This window comes from Porites lutea, chromosome 9 (genome assembly GCF_958299795.1).
Source record: "Porites lutea chromosome 9, jaPorLute2.1, whole genome shotgun sequence".
Classification (NCBI taxonomy): Eukaryota; Metazoa; Cnidaria; class Anthozoa; order Scleractinia; family Poritidae; genus Porites; species Porites lutea.
Genome location: NC_133209.1, coordinates 14332030 through 14349380, shown reverse-complemented (window position 1 = coordinate 14349380; position 17351 = coordinate 14332030). Strand labels below are relative to the sequence as shown.

Here is a 17351-nt window from a genome sequence, read left to right as displayed (position 1 = left end):
TCGGGCAAGTTAAAAACAGAATTCACTAGCCCGATAGCAAAATCCACTAGCCCCGGGCTGTCGGACAGTATTTTCTTTGCACGCTGCTTGACCATTTTAATTTACCTGCTCTGCCGGTGCCAATTGTCTTTGCAAGCTTTTTCAGCCTCTGCACACATACTCTCCTTTGCTCTCTGTGATCTGCCAGTGGTAATGGATAATCCTTGCCGACCAAACATGCCGCAGCTTTCTGCACTGACTGCGGGGCTTTCCAGGGCTCAAATACATACTCATTTGGTAGGCCCCTTACTTCGGGCACATATTTCCTAAAAGACAGTTGTTTGAGGTCACTATAATAGGCTTTGAGATACTGGTTATTCGTTCCGATTTTTTCTATTTTCAATTTACCATGTCTTTTACCAAGCTGAAAATTAAAATTTTTTTATGCATCTTCTTCTCTGTGGGATAAATGATATGTCTAAAAGAAACTGACATTCCCCCAAAAGCTGACAATGAAAGTTTACATACCGTGAATGATCTAATAGATGCCAAGGCGTTTATTTAAAATTATTAAGGGGTCCAAGAGGGGACATTTAATAGATAGGAGGCATTTATTCTCATAACTGCAACAAGCTGAAACAAAATTAATAATACTCCTTCAGGGAAAATACCAAGAGAGTTGACAAATAGGAGAATATCTAGTCAACTCATTGAAACATCTAGGCTGCTGTCTGGAGGATTCCTTATCGCTCTCAGTCAAATCTCATCTCCAATGACAGAATTCTCCTTCATGATCATTGTGTTGTCATCATTATCGTATCCTTACTCCAAACTTGATACTGAACAAGACGCAATGAGCAAACCCTTTGTATGCGTGATCAATGAAGAAAATGAAGAAATTGAATGATTTTCCTGTTTGACTATTTCTTAGTATTTTTAAGCAATTGTTGTGGGGAGCGTTTATTACACACGAGGCGTTTCATTGAGAGGAGGCGTCAATTAGATCACTTATTGTAATTCATAAGCCATTTACCTTGTATAATTTCCTGTTGGATCTATCACTTTCCCACTCTCTACAGGACAGAGAATAGTCAAATTTTGTTGGTCAAAAATGCTTCCAGAAAATGACAGCCAGCTTCCAGCATCGAGACTCCACTCTGCATCTAGATGCATTTCTCCAAACACCTAGAAACACAATAAAATTGTAACATATTGGCAAAGATCTGTTCATGTTATCGATAATATAATTAGCAATCTGATTGATTAAGAGCCACATGTCTGATCTACCCAGTGCATATGCACACCTGACTGCTAACAGAACGTGGTGAGTGTGGTGACAACTGACTGAAAATTACAGTTTTCTTGACACCAGGATAAAGGACCATACTTTAATACATATTGAATGATCGGTACCAAGAAAAGGGCAAGTGTTCACACACTGAAAAGGAAACAAAGCAGGAACTGATTTTTATAAGTTACACTAAAAAAGAGGACCATATCTCCCTTATGACATTTTTGGAATGGAATAAGTGAAATTAGAATGGTCAAGTACACTTTACATGTAAAATTCTACTTAAACTGTGCTGTTCCAAATTTTTTGCACATGTATGTAAATGGGCCTGAAATTCTCAAACTGGCTTTCCTCTAGACTTTATTATGTGAACACTGGAAATTAAAGAACACCCAAATCAGAAGGCTACAAGTCTTGACATAAACCTAGATAAACATTAGGCCCTAATTGACTATGCAATAAAACATCTCTGCAAATTGTTAGTCTGTTATCTGAGGAACTTGTTTAAGCCTATTTAAACTTTTTCATCTGACGATGAACTTGTTTACAAATTCTAAATTAGATAACAGCAACTGGATCTCTCTTTTATGGATTACCTGATAATATCAGCTCAGTGTAAACTTAAACTATATTACAAAATACAGCAGCTTGTTTGGTACCTGGTACTTATAAATTTGATCATAATTATAAATAATTATCATTAGGCCATAGTTCTACATGTAGTTAAACTTCATTGGGTTCCCATTTCCCAGCACGTAGTATTCAAATAAAACTTTATTACTTCTGTTAGTTAAGGTTTATAACAGATCTTAATGAACTTGGCCAGCTGTACATGATCAAATTACTTCTAATCAATACCAGAATCATACCACGACTCTTTGCTCAAATTCTATAGAACTCCTGATGCAACATTGTGCCCCCAGTGCTTAAATAACATACATGACTGCCTCTTGTTATTAACCGAGCACAAGTCTTATTTTTAGCTCTATGCCAGTTTTACCTTGAAGCCTTCCTCCCAGCTCAGCCACATACACCCTCTTGTAAGAAAAGAACCAACAACATGACGAGCAATGTCTGAAATCCATCCCTCCAGCCGCAACTGACGCATTATGGCATCAATGAATGGAAACCCTGTTTTACCCTATCAGGACAACATGATGAAAAATCAAGTCAAGATACATGCATTATTTAAATTATAAGTTAATTTTTAGCTAAAAGAAAAATTGCTAGTTATAGTTTAGCCAATTCCAAGCTTATGTACCTTTTAGACACCATGTTATCATAGAAAATACAAAATTTAACAATGACAAATTCCACATCCCAGCAGTTGATGACAAGTTTGCAAACATGGGAACACCATGACTTGAGAAATGCCTGACAAATGCAAAAAGGCATTGACTATAATCCATTCATAATCACAGTAAACATTTACATACCATTTTCCATTTTTCCACAGCCATGGAATCATCTTTCCACTTGATTTGTAGGCAGACTGGATTGTTCGCCATCTGGTGTAAGGTGGGATTGTTGCTGCCAAGAGTAAAATAGAAATCTCTCTGCAGCAGCGAGTTGAAAAGTGATAAGGGAGGAGCCTGATGCTTGACCTAAAGATCAACAGTAAAAGGAAAAATAACAACATGATTTAGAAAAAGGATATTGCTATGGAGAATAACTACTTTTTACATGCAAATGCTTTCTCAAAGTTCCACTTTGCAGATCACAACGACACAAAAAGGCACTGACATACAATAATCTACCACAAGGACTATACCCTTCTTAACTCAAAAACATGTGCCTTGAAAAGGCGCAAGTTCCCTTCGGATGACCAAACAGATACAAATTTAAAGCTTCGCCTAGAATGCATTTCTAGAGATCTAAAACTACTCTGAAAAGTGTTTTCAATGTATTTAAGGGGAAACCGTCATTGGGTGCCCCTTTCTAGTTTTCTTGTGACCTGCCAATACTCTTCTCAGGGTGGCACGTGGCTGGCCAAAGTGTTCTGCCACTGCAGTGCATTGCTGTGTTGAGTCCTTGATGTTGGCCTGAGCTTTACCTCCTAGTGTCAGGAGAAGAAAGGTCTTTAAATGGTTACATAATGAAAGCCACCACCAATGCCAATCAACAAGTGGTGTCTCCCATATTAATGCCCAGTGAGTATAATGGTCATTTCTTTAGTTACTCTATGTGTTCTTTATTGCTCATGCATGTGGGTATTCTCAATGGAACAGTGAAATTACATTTTGATCTAAGTCAACTTGTTATCAGCCACCTTACAGTGCTTATTCATCAACACATATAAATCATACCTATTGGCACCCACAGAACATACAACAAAAAGCATTACAAAATTAATAAGATCAAATAACATTGTCAGAAAATAATAAAGTGACATACTTTCAGGTAAGTTTCTGACAAAGAATGGTACAAAGTTCGTGGAGAGAGGCAACCAAACCTAAGATAAGGGCTCAGCTTGCTTGCTCCACCATCACTGTGAAAGTTGCTGTAAACTATCTGCAAATTAAAGGGTAAACGAAAGAATTATTAGAGATGGCACAGCTCCAAGATACCATAACATTTTGTTTGTTTTCCCTAAAATTTGTTTAATTGAGGTTTTTGATATAACGAATCCTCGATGTAACAAACAAATTTCCCCAGTCCTGGGGCACTTCATAAATAATAATAATAATAATAATCAACTTTTATTTAACGAGGGTAACACGGGACAGTACTTCAACTGAATAACTAGTGGCCCTCAAACTAACATTCTAAGACAAAAATTAAGTAACAAAATACATATCGTTAACGAAAAAAACTATAAATATATGTATGGATAAGACTAAGAAGAGTAAAAAACTATATTACAATTATAAAATATCCTTACAATGAATATCTACAAACTATAATTACAATAAGAATACAGCTAGGATGGGTCAAGCGAAAGGAAGGTTGTGAAATACCAGATTAGCATAAAACTAAGAAAATAAAATTAAGTTTCACTAAAGCAAAAATGATCAACGTCATTGTATCTCGTTAAAAAATGACTATAAATAGCCTTTCTAAATGAGGTTACACATGTTCCTTTCTTAAGGTCAATGGGCAGAGAGTTCCAGAGCCTGTTCGTGTACATGCTAAAAGTTCTCCCTCACTCAGATTTGCAATTATATCTGGGGCAGACGAGGTTTAAGGCACTGTACCGCCCACTGCGTGTGTGTAAATCTGCATTGCATTTAAGAAGGTCATACATGTAGCTGGGGCAGTTTCCTTGAAGACGCTTAAGGACTAGCGAACACTTTTTGACTTTAGCTTCGTCATAAAATGGGAGCCACCCTAATTTATTAAAGAGATTTACGCTATTTGATCTTGTGTCAGCTCCTAAAATTACTCGGGCAGCATGTTTTTGCAGCTTGAGGATTCTCATCAAGTTATCGGCTGAGCAGTTTGACCAAATAGTTGATCCATACAACATTACTTGTTTGATCATAGCATTTTAGTAAAGTATGCGCTGTTCAATAGGGATGAATCTCCTTATCTTTCTAAGAACCGCTATTCTCTGGGATAACTTCTTGCACAGTTCCTCAACGTGTACATCAAAGCTTAAGTGTTTGTCAATAGTAACCCCTAAGGTTCCACTGTACCACCCCCTTTCTAAGCCATGCAGTTGTCTATAATTAAATACGTGAAATAAAATATAGCAATTTCTATGAAAAGAGCCAAAGTGCAGTGTATGAGTTGACTAAAATTATTACTATAAAATTAATATAATTATTACACCTTTGGTTACAAACCTCTTTCAGCAAAGAATCAAGTTTTCTCAATGCCTCTTCCTCTCCACCATGCCATACTTCCTTACATGTAACCTTGGATTTATCAATCCCAAGATCTTCTACAGAAGGAATGTTTTGGTCCTGGAATGGGACTCCTTTAGTTGAAAGAGATGCAAGCATGCCATGGTTCACTGTCGCCACCGGGTGTTCTGGGGGTCCAATTTTAGAGATAACATCAAGGAATTCATGAAACTGCACTGGTGTCTCATTGCCATTTAGCTCTGTAACTTGATCAACATTGTACAGTGTGTGAGAGGTACATGAAACTACTTCCACACCAACACTTTCAGCAAGATGTGTTATGACAGCATCTCGCTGTTTACCAAATGGCTCACTTTCCCTTTCAAATGTTAACTTGGTGACATGTAAATTCTTCAACAGGCTTGGAATAACTTGGGCTGGGTAGCCTTGTACTACAAGAAGTTGTGAACCAAGGCTTTTTAGACTACTGTCCAAGTCTTCTAAGCATTCAATCAGAAAATTCCAGCGGTTTGCAGAAATATTTGCATCTGGGATGAAAGGTGGAAGGATGTACAAAGCAAAGAGATTGTCACAGCCTTTTAATGCTTCACATAACGCAGGGTTATCATGTAAGCGAAGATTTTTACGGAACCAATGAAGTGCTGTAGGTTTCTTCTCCATAGCCATATCACAAAACTGCAAAAATGAAAACAAAAAGGCCAACATAGTAAAACAATTGCAAGAAACATAATTGCAAGAAATATAATAGATAAATAAATAAAACGTAGACATAAGATCCATCAGATTTTTGAGAATATAAAATTAATGGCTTTATTTAAGATGGCATCTGCAATGTCTAGTTTTTAATGAATGCCCTTTGTATGTATTACAGGTCAAAATTAAATTCAGGTTAAAATTTTGTAACCTAGGTTGACTCTCAATTTCCTTGTCTCCTGCCCTTACTCATGAATAATTATAGGGCTAGAAGACAAAGGAAACTGAGAATCGACCTAGGTTAAATAATTTTAACCTGGATATAATTTTGACCTGTAACATATGCAGCTGTACTTGCAATATAATTACACCTGGACACCTACATAGTTTTAGCAACATCTAACCACCTCCTTAACCCATTCACCCCTGAGCCACCCATAACCACCCATGCAGGTCCACGTCCCTTCTACCGCTTGTGACATCACCAGTTTTAACGTTCAAGGACAACTTTGTCCGCTGTTGTGTGCAGAGTGAAGAGATCTTTCAAACCATACCAGAATGAGAACAATTTAGTCAAGGACACCGGAGAAAAAGGCAAAAAACCATGTAACATTGACCTGAAAATTGCCATGAAAATCTTGTTCCACTACCCACCTACCTTTCCTTTCACCTAATCCTAAGATCCTAAAAGCTTTCCTAAAAACCCTTCGCACCAAAATGAAGCCTACTAAAGTAATGCCCAGCAATAGAAAAAAAAATGAGGCAAGAAAAGCGAAAAAAGAGGGGAGGAGAGGAAGCCAAAAGTAAAAGTCAAGTTTGCTGTGTCACTTTTAAACCCAAAAACTATCTCGCAATTTTGCTTTCTGCGCATGCCCGAACTTCGCAAGCTAATATTTTGCATCTGGATCAGAAGACCACAAAGTGTACAACCTGCAAACAGCTTTGTGGTAAGTTTTAGCTCTTTATAGCACAACAGTGACCCGAAAACCACTCTACTAGCTTCAAACGCGTTTTTCAGCAAACTCTCCAGGGACAAATGGGCTAAACTCACAAAGCAAGATAACTTCGATGTCAAAGTTATTAACTTATTAACTTGATTCGTTAGAACTAGCACTCAAAAGCTGTACACAAGGTAGCAAAGAGGAGCTGCTGATGTGCACATCCTAAAACAGAAGACATTAAAGACTTGCTGATGTTAATTTAATTAAAAATTGATGTGTGGGAATGTTTGTCATGTAGCTGTGATGTCAACAAAAAAAGTTTCTTGCCCATTTGTCAGTTAGCATATTATTGAATAAACATGCCTTAAGACACTGCTGAACTGCCTTTAATTTAGGGTTAGTTAATACTAAAGTACAGTCACTGAGAAATTATTTCTCAGCAACTGTACTTTCAGGGCTCGTTTGCTTGAGGGAAATTTATCTCCAATGCACTTTTTCTAGCTACCAAGTGTTTGTTTACAGTTGACACTCATTTCCACTCCAAGCCAACTGACCAAAACTTGACAGCTCAATCGGTGAGGAGGCAGAGGGGGCACTGAGGGCAGAATTCAAATTCCTGAGACATGACTCCAACCTCTCCCTCATTTTACGCCCCATTCACCCCTGAACCACCTGTGCAGATCCTCGTCACTAGTACCGCTTGTCATATCATTACAGTAGACTCCCGATAACTCGAACCCTCTCTAACTCGAACCTTGCGCTAACTCGAACCAAAATTGATTTCCCCTGGATTTCCGTCATACATTTACTGTAATTTTACCCTCGGTAACTCGAACCCTCGATAACTCGAACTCCCGCTAACTCGAACCAATTTTCGTTTCCCCTCACGTCATTTTCTATATAATTTTACACTCGATAACTCGAACCACGTTTTGAGCCCTTAAAAAGTCGGGAAAAAAGCCGTCTACTGGCGTCCAAAACATTGAATTTTGGATTTCCTATTAACGTGTTGTAGGAGTATAGTTTACTAATGGAGGCTGATGTTGATTGTCACCTGCTAACGTGAAGCAGCTTTACTTCTCAAAACAGTAAAACGCATGCACTCTTTAGGCTATGTTTTGTTACATTACATTCTGATTTACAATTTCTAGAAGTATCTTTTAATTTTCACTTGCCATTTCTACAATTAAATGTGATTAAAATGTTCACTGTGCAGTAAAAACTGTTTTTCACCTAACTCTCGGTTATTTTCTTCGAGCTCCCCATAACTCAAACTAGTTATCAGGAGTTGACTGTAGTATTAACAGTCAAACAGACCAAATACAAAAATGGTGGCTCAGATTTGTTGCACCAGATATCAATGGCTTTAAATTTAAATGACATCACATGTGAAGTTTGCTAACTTCTCTGGGAGACTGCTTTAGAATATCCTCAGTGAAATAGCCCATTTTACATGTTGAAGTTGACCTTAATACAACCCTTCCTGCTTTATTAAGTCAATATCTTTCTTATGCTCACTACGTATTTTTTAAGCATAATACTAGAAGTTCTCATTGAGAAGGGAAGTGCTGCCGTGAGTTGTGATGCGAATAGGACAAAGACAGTATGTAGAACAGTTGAACATATGAATTTTTTTCTTAAAGTCAATAACATAGAATTATGATGCACTCAGAGTAAAATACAAAAAATGAACCGATCACAATGACAAATATGCTTACGTTCAGATACTGACTCGCCAAAGTTTCAACATGATTTTGTAATTCATTTTAACAACAGCAGTGCTGATAGACTGTTTCTTCAGCGAACAATCATCGTGTACATGACGAGAAGAGTTGCGAAAAAAATAACGTAAAGGCCAAAACTTGTTTATTCATGGGTCAGGTAGACGTACAGTACACGCTGATCACAACTTACAATCCTGATTCCCGAGATAACAATCTGTGTGACAAAAAATACTCACTATAACTAATCTTGAAACCTAGCATTAAAAAAAACGAAAAAATGTCCCGTACAATAGTTCTTGAACTGTTCTTACCGTTTAGGCTGTTTAAAAAGACAGCAAACATCCGATGTACTACAACTTCTGCACAGATCTTAAACTCACATGAGAACAAAACAAAATGGGGGATTGCGCTGAAGAGAAAAACAGGCGCGGCAGCTAAGCACTTGCTGATTGAACCATGGAACCATTGAACCATCGAACCAAAAATCTCAAATCGCTCAAGAATATGGTCTGCTGCCGGCTGATGCCCGGCAGCAAAAAAGAAAGATGTATCAAAACAAGGTTAACCTCAGCCTCATGTCCACCCAAAGGCCACAGCTGCAAAATTGTTTATTCAAATACCCACAGCCAATACCCTAATTTCCCATTATCCTCTGCTAGATAATTCAGGAGATTTGGAAATATTTTATATTATTTTTTCGTTTTTTCATTACCTGACGTTTAAATATACAAGCAAAAATATCATACAGAAATTATGTAAAGCAATCAAAATTAATAGTCCTGTTTGTAGCTTTCTGTTCTGTTTTCCTATATGAGCACGTACTAGCCAGCCTTCGTCAAACGAAAACTGCAGTGAAACTAAATAACATTTCTTTGTTACACTTCGTGGCGACAAAACGGAGGCAAAGCCTGTGTGAACGATCTGCTATCAATCAAGTCGAAGTTAAATTTTCTTCACCTTACAATGTTCTCAAGCTGGCTATTTGAATATGAAAATTTCAAACAGGCAACACAACGGTAGGCTCACTTTTAAGCTTATATAAGCTTAATAGCGAACTGAATAATTATTAATTAGAGGTCAGGTCATGCATGCAAGCTACGTCGTGCGAATATACACGAACCAACACTGATATTTTTAGCCAATTCCTGCAATTTTAAGATATGGTGTCTCGTATGGTAAACATGTATAGAAATTTAGAGAAAAAATAGAACTCTTGCCGTGTGGTTTACACAAAACTTAAATTTTAATATTGTCGCCATGTCTGCTATCGTCGCTCACAGAGAAGTTCCCTCTATTCACTCTCTCTCTCTCTCTCTCTCTCTTTCTCTTGATCTTGCGTATTCATCATTCTTAAGTAGCAGGTATCTTATAAAAATATCTAGAATCGAACTTACCGTAATCCCCACGAATTTACGCTTAGAACAGGCTGAAAAACTTCGTCATATGAACCACCGCCGCTTGTCTCGCTTTTGTACCCAGAATGCGCACCGAGCTAAAAAACGTGAGTTCAAAATCACGCAGCGCCAGTAAAAAAAACAAAGCGTTCCTCCCAAGTAGCGGGGGGGGGGGGGGGGGGGTGGGGGTTGAGGGCGTTACTTCCATATGAATATCAGACGGGGATGCTAGTCCAAAAATCCTGTTTTACCTTTATCTTGAACTTTCTCACATTCACACAGTATTTTTCGGTTTTCAAATATATTTATCGTGTTGAAAAGGGAAGACAGGGACACGCGTAAAACGCGAACTTCTCACGTGTAATGTGTGATACCAGGCCTAGGGGGAAATCAACCTGCGTTATATATGCCTTCAGGAGCCGATCACTCCTGACGCTCTCTATTTTTGTATTGGAATGAAGAATTTACATGATATGGGTTTTAATGCAACTTGACGCTGTTGCTTTACTCCTGTGAGACTGTGAGTAGCTCAAATCCTCGCCTAGTATTAAAAGCAGAGAGTAGGGGGTCAGGGATCCTCTCTTATTTCAAATCGGCCATTGGTTTTAATATAAATTGAATAACATTTATTATATAAATACCAATGAAATACCAGGTGAGCTTTCACGCGAAAACATGATATCTTTACACGTGAAAATTTCAGAAAATATCATGTTATTTTCACATGTGAAAAAATAGACCGCACGCGGTCGTCCTTTGTTCCTCAGAGCCGAGCCTGTGTATCCCCAGCGACGAAGAGCGAGGAGAAACGGATGTTTTCGCAGGCTAGTGTAGAAAGCGTTTCCGCGCAAGTTCGTCGAGACTTTAGACTTAATGGTAAATGTTTACACAATCTATAAAGAAATTGGAAGGGCATCCAATAACCGGGCATTTCAATCGTTCTACCGATCCAGGCCTTCTCACGTTTTCTCCCAATGTCTGAGTTTGATTTTTGGTGCCTACATGGGGCCTACATGCTTGAGGTAAACAAACACGCGAGACGGATACAGCTGTAAGTAAACGTGACCGATTATAATCGCAGTATTCGGTATTTCATCCATTTTTGGCATGGTATTTCGGTATTTGCCAATTTTTCACGGCACTGCGCGCGGTACTGGGTACCCCCAATGTCCCCCTCCTATAGGTACATAATATATAGCGCCTTTCGGCAGCAAAAAAATATTCAAGTAAAATGGTTTGGCATTTCATTGGTGTTTATATGATAAATAGAACATTACATGGCCGCTTGGAGATACGAAATTCTCTTCTCGTGTTGAAAAACCAGCGAACGAGTGAAACATTTTTCAACACGAGAAGAAAAATCTCCTCGCAGCCATGTATCATGTATCCTCTATATATGAACTACCCCGGGGGGTACTTGGGTTAATTTTTGCTGGGTATGTGCCGCTGGCGCCTCTCGGAGCCCCTACACCATAATAGTCTATTCTGTGGCCAATTATAGACCCCATCTTAGTCACTTTTGGGCAAAAACGTAATTTTTGCGATCCCAACTTAGTCACTTTCTAAAATGTATCTACCTAACACTAAACTTTTCACCTACAGTACAAACATTCTGATACGTTTGCTAACCGTAAATATGAAGAACTGTCTTACCCCAAAAATCAGAAAATGTGCGACCCCATTATAGTCAGTCCAGTCGTGAAAATGCTATCCCATTCAGCGGCACATCCCCATTAGCCTCTTATAAGGAAGTACCCCCTCCCGCCCCCCCCCTCCCCCCCCCCCCCCCTGGGTAAACTACATATAGCCCTCGTACCGAAAAACAAAGCTGTTTGTAAATTTCTCAGTGTCACTGGAGGTACCCTGTTTGAATTCCGCCAAATGTGAACTGAGATCTCGGCTGAAGTCTGTTCGAAGGAAGGAAAGATAGGCTTTTTATTTGCCACCACTTACTAATATTTGGAGAGCGTCTACTTTTCCTTAACGTCCTAAACAGAACTTTGCGCAACGCTCGCCGGACTTTAAAGAGAAAATAGAGGGTCTGTGAACAGGCTAGGCATAGACTACGAGCAGTCTGCCTTTTTTCTTGGTCCGTCGAGCAAAACGTGCGAGATACGCAAATTACCACGGGCCTGACTAAAGACGCGAGATTGGAGAGGCAGCCGCCCTCGTTTCTCGCCTCTCGCGGGCGTCGCGGCTTCGTCGCTCGACGCTCGCGCTCGCGCTAACTCCCCTCACTAAATCTGAAGAAAAAGAGAGACTGCTTACAGTCTAGGCTAGACAGAGAACAATGTCCGAACTTTGAAGGTTTGTTTATAATTATAACAAAGGTCATCAAAAGTCACGTGAAACTACACGTGAAATTTAACGCTACTAACATCTCCATACACTTTTCACAGCACGATCGAGAATTTTTCTGCCTTCGCGTGAGGTCATCAAAAGTCACGTGAAAACTACACGTGAAATCTAACGCTAGCACGGTCGAAAATTTTTTTGCCTGCTGCAATACTTCCGCGTGGCATTAAACTGGCCGCCACGCAAGCCGACCCTCTTCGCTCGGCTTGCTTGCTCGTTGGCAATAACAGATATTACTTAACGTGGCTTCAACAATTCGCGATCCATTTTCCACAGCTAGGATTCTTTGGCTTATTAGCTTTTCACTGAAAGACTACAGAAAGAAATCACATCTTCAAGCCGCGATTACGCGATAGTCTCTCTCCCCCGGACCCCCTACGGGGTAGAGGGTGGAGACATATGACATTTCAGGCTATTGTCAGTGTTCTTTTGCCTTTTAAACTTTCCATTGTACGAAAACCCATCATCCACTCTATGTTATTGCGCAAAAATGTAAGCCTTTCTAGTACTCGCTAGAGTCTGCCAAAAACATATGCGCAAAAAGCACTTGGAACAAAAGCAATACATAGTAGGGGAGGTAGGAGTCGAATCTTTAACCCCGAGTTTAATGAATAAATTAATGACAGCGAGTGATCGAGTGCCATTCGACCGCCTCTACGTCATCCATGAGCTAAAAATGAATTAAAATACCAGTTGATGCATCGCACTAGTCGACTGGCAAATCTGAACCTATATTGAAAACTGTATCTGAATATCTTTTCCCTGCGTAGCAGGCGTCGAACTGCCACGCAGGCTAAGCAGGGAAGGATATCATGACCTGTTTCAATCGACCCTTCCATAGCCTGTCCCAGGCGTTCAGATAGTAGAGCGCGATGTTCGCTGTCTGAACACGGTTTTTTTCAATTTTTGACACGGACCAGTTAGGGAAAATCGGTCGACACCATAATGGAAAAAGCGCATTCAAATTGGTAACATTGCCAAATATAAGTGCTGTAAGTGACACGTACTTTGTATACGTCTTACGCGAGCCAGGATATATATGGCTCCGCAAATTTGCGAAAATTGTGCCCCCAAACTTGCCCCCCAACATCAGTGACCATCCCGACAAAACGTCTGAAAAATTTCGCAACTTCGAGGAGCTCTATCTACGTTAGCTTTCAACAAATTACTTTCAAACTTAGCAATTTTAGTAATTTTAAGACGCTCTTTCCAATGGCGTCGACGGATTTTCCCCAACTTGCACATGTCAAAAGTTGAAAAAAACCGTGGAAAGGTCTATTGATTTCAGAGGCCTTTTTGATGCTGTTCTACCACAAGAACTCGTTGTGTGTGATGGGGCCTCTCGGACTCTCTCGGATTTTCCAAAGAATGACTTGAAAAAACCTTGTTTACAGTCTAAGTAAATCACTCACCTTACTGATGAACACGACTGTCCCTTGCTGTTGCCAAAACCTTTGTAGCAGTTGTTGTGTTGTTCTTCTCAGTCTTTTGCATTACGTCATTTGGTTATCGCACGAATCCGAAACACTAAGACACTGCCGACGAAAAAACCCCCTGTTCAGATCCTACACAATAGTTTTCGTCCGTGCGAGTGCTGAGCTGTGTTTAGGCAGGGCATAGATTGCACCTTAGTTAAATAACACTTGTTGTATTATTATATAACATTTCTTATATAACATCACGAGCCTGAAGACATGCTAGACCTATTGAAGCGAACTTCGCTGCAACAATGGTGCTGCAATCGTTACGTTCGGGTTTTTCCATATGATCGTCGCAATCGCTTAACTTCTTTTTTAGCGATCAGATGGGAACCGGTGGGAACCAGCCTTAACTTGAGGGTAGCAATTCCTTTTAGGGGCAGCAATGGCCAAGTAGCGCAAGAAAGAGCGTTCTGTGAACTAGAATAACGCTCCTCCCCCGTTGCGTGACGACACCAAGACAGGCTTTTTTTTAAGGGGCTAAACATGGGAAAAACTCAGGAAGAATCGGTTAGAGATTTTTAGACTTAACCCTTCAATTCAGACAAGAAGTCTGTTTTTTATGTACAAGGTCGCGGTAGTTAGTTGAGCTTAACGTACATAGGATGAAACCAGGCTCCTTCGGCGGGCAAGGAAAGTCGAGTGACAGGAAAAAGATCGGTAGATCCCCCTCTTTTCCGTACTTCCTCTTTTCCATTCAGTTGTACCCCGCCTTCTTGCCCCCTTCCCCCAAATGGAGAGCCTGTTCACAGGCTACGTTTAAGTTTCGTAGTAGACATTGTAGTGTCTGTAGTAATCGGCGTATAGTTGGTTGTAGTGTAGTTTAATTATGTTGTGGCGGATTGAGCCCTTATGGGTTTCTGGTTGTAGTTAGTGATCAAGTTACAGCTGGCGTAGTTACTGCAGTTGGTGTACTAGCAAGTGCCGTTTAAGTAGTATCATCGAAACGATGAAGTGGCCGTCATTGGGAGTCCTAGTGGCAGCTTTTTATTGCGCCAGGAGATATCGAAGAAAATCGTTGCAAAGCTTACAAGAAAACGAGACACAAACCGTGGGCAACTTGGTTCCATAAGTCAGGGGCACCCAACGACAACTTTTGGAAAATATCTGTTCGGAAGACGATTTGAGATATAGAATTTTCGGAACATTTGTTTTTAAATTTCTTGCTTGCCCGCCTCTCCCAGGATTTCCGACCCCCCCCCCCCCCCCCCCCCCTCCAAAAAAAAAAAAAAAATGATATAATTGCCCATTTTTAACGGATTTTTACCCTAAAAAGGTCACATAGAATTTTTGGGAGCCTTTTTTCTGGCTGAAATTTTCGAAAAGGTAAGTTTTGATCCCTATAATTTTCGGATCACTAGACTTTCAGGCTAGGAAATCCGAACAGATGAAAAATTTTTAGGGGATAAAAATATGCCTATATCTACCGTTTAAATACTAAAATACGTTCAACAATGCTATGTTTAAGTGGTTTTGAACTATATTGTCGTTGGATGCTCCTGATAAGTGACATAAGTATTTATACTGTCCCTCGATCGCCAAGAAAGATTGACAAGGGTAGCGCTTGAACCATTACTGCTTTTCAATTTCGTGTCTTCGAGATCACCTAATTGTTAAATCAATTAAGTTTTTTGTTTCTTTTTCGATGTTAACGGCGAGAGATTTCTCCATCCACAACCTTGTTCCCAACGAAGTGCAAGCCTACGAAGTTTGTATCACTTAAGCAGACCGACACATTACTTTCCTTCTTTTATTTCCATGAAAACGGCACAAAGTACAAGATATTGTTTCCATAATATTCATTGCTCTTGGGTATTGATGGATAAATAAGTGTTGCTAAACCTAAACTAAAGATATAGCTCCGCAAGGGCTGCGAAAACTGTCCCCTTAAACTTGCCCCCCAACCATCAGTAACCATCCCGACAAAACGTCTGAAAAATTTCGCAACTCAGGAGCTCTATCTCCGTTAGCTTTCAACAAATTACTCCCAAACTTGGCAATTGTACTAATTTTAACACGCTCTTTGCAATGGTGTCGACGGATTTTCCCTAACATCTACATGTCGAAAGTTGAAAAAAACCGTGGAAAGGTCTATTGATTTCAGAGGCCTTTTTGATGCTGTTCTACCACAAGAGACTTGTTGTGTGTGATGGGGCCTCTCGTACCCTCTCGGATATTCCAAAGAATGACTTGAAAGTACAGTTCCTCATCCACTCGGCCTACCACTTGGTTTACAGTCTAGGTAAATCACCCACCTAACTGATGAACACGACTGTCTCCTGGTGTCGCCAAAACCTTCGTAGCAGTTGTAGGGTCGGTTAAGTCAGTTTAAGTTTCAGTCATTTGCATTACGTCATTTGGTTATCGCACCAATCCGAAACACTAAGACTCGCACCGCCGAAAAAAAACCCTGTTCAGATCCTACATAATACTTTTTCGTCTCTGCGAGTGCGGAGCTGTGTTTAGGCAGGGCATGTATTATTATATAACATTTCTTATATAACAGAAAGGATCGCTTATCGTTGACCTGAGATCTAGCGTTTCTTTTTCTTCTGGTCGGCGGACAGTGCCCCAAAGAAAAGATAAGATAAGGGGGAAAGGGCCGCCTAATCGCTGGTTAACGATCGTGGCATTGAAGCGAACTTCGCTAGTGCTGCAATTGGTACGTGCGGGTTTTTCCATATGATCGTCGCAATCGTTTAACTTCTTTTTTAGGGATCAGATGGCAATCGGTGGGAACCAGCCTTAACTTGAGGGTAGCAATTCCTTTTAGGGGCAGCAATGGCCAATTAGCGCAAGAGCGTTCTGTGAACTAGAATAACGCTCCTCCCCCGTTGCGTGACGACACCAAGACAAACTTTTTTTTTTAAGGGGAGCTCCTATTCTGTGGGAAGGAACGAAATACGAGCTCCCCTAAAAACGCTAGCGTGGGAGGCTAGACATGAGGAAGACTAAGGAAGAATCGGTTAGAGATTTTTTAGACTTAACCCTTCAATTCAGACAAGAAGTCTGCTTTTCATGTACAAGGTCGCGGTAGCTAGTTGAGCTTAACGCACATAGGATGAAACCAGGCTCCTTAGGCGGGCATAGATCCCCCTTTTTTCCGCACTTCCCCTTTTCCATTCAGTTTTACCCCGCCTTTTTGCCCCCTTCTCCCAAACGGAGAGCCTGTTCACAAGTTTAAGTTTTATAGTAGACACTGTAGTGTCTGTAGCAATCGGCGCATAGTGTAATTATGTTATGGCAGATTGAACCCTTATGAGTTTCTGGCAGAAGCTTATAACTGCAGTTGCACGGGGGAGGCGGGTGGGTGGGCGCAGCTGGAATTGACTGATGCACTATCGTTGACCTTAGATCTAGCGTTTCTTTTCCTTCTGGTCGGCGGACGGTGCCCCAAAAGAAAAGATAAGGGAAGAAGGACCGCCTGATCGCTGGTTAACGATCAAGGCATTCAAGCGAACTTCGCGCAAACGATGGTGCTACAATAGCCACGATCGGGCTTCTCCATATGATCGTTGCAATCACTTAACTTAATCATTGCAAAGCTTACAAGAACAACAAGAGAGAATCTGTGAACAGCTTGGTCCCATAAGTGACATAAGTATTCCCTTGTTATTAACTGTCCCCCAATCGCCGAGAAAGATTGACAAGGGTAGCGCTTGAACCATTAACTTTTCAATTTCATGTCTT

The 17351-nt window shown here is 40.2% G+C and overlaps 1 protein-coding gene across 2 annotated transcripts in view; it reads right to left on the bottom strand.

Moving 5' to 3' along the window:
* Window positions 1-13723, bottom strand: part of LOC140947361 (uncharacterized) — a 49686-nt gene extending 35963 nt beyond the window's left edge. The window contains exons 1-7 of one of the 2 annotated variants that reach the window (XM_073396435.1): window positions 13596-13723; window positions 5056-5751; window positions 3665-3781; window positions 2707-2874; window positions 2271-2411; window positions 1013-1164; window positions 106-305 (exon numbers count right to left, since the gene is read on the bottom strand). In XM_073396435.1, coding sequence (XP_073252536.1) covers window positions 106-305; window positions 1013-1164; window positions 2271-2411; window positions 2707-2874; window positions 3665-3781; window positions 5056-5742 — 1465 coding nt within the window. In that variant the 5' untranslated portion in view covers window positions 5743-5751; window positions 13596-13723. Of the gene's footprint in view, window positions 1-105; window positions 306-1012; window positions 1165-2270; window positions 2412-2706; window positions 2875-3664; window positions 3782-5055; window positions 5752-9828; window positions 9890-13595 lie in introns of those variants that run through there. The other variant, XM_073396436.1, reaches the window with a different exon arrangement.
* Between the last annotated feature and the right edge of the window lie 3628 nt (window positions 13724-17351).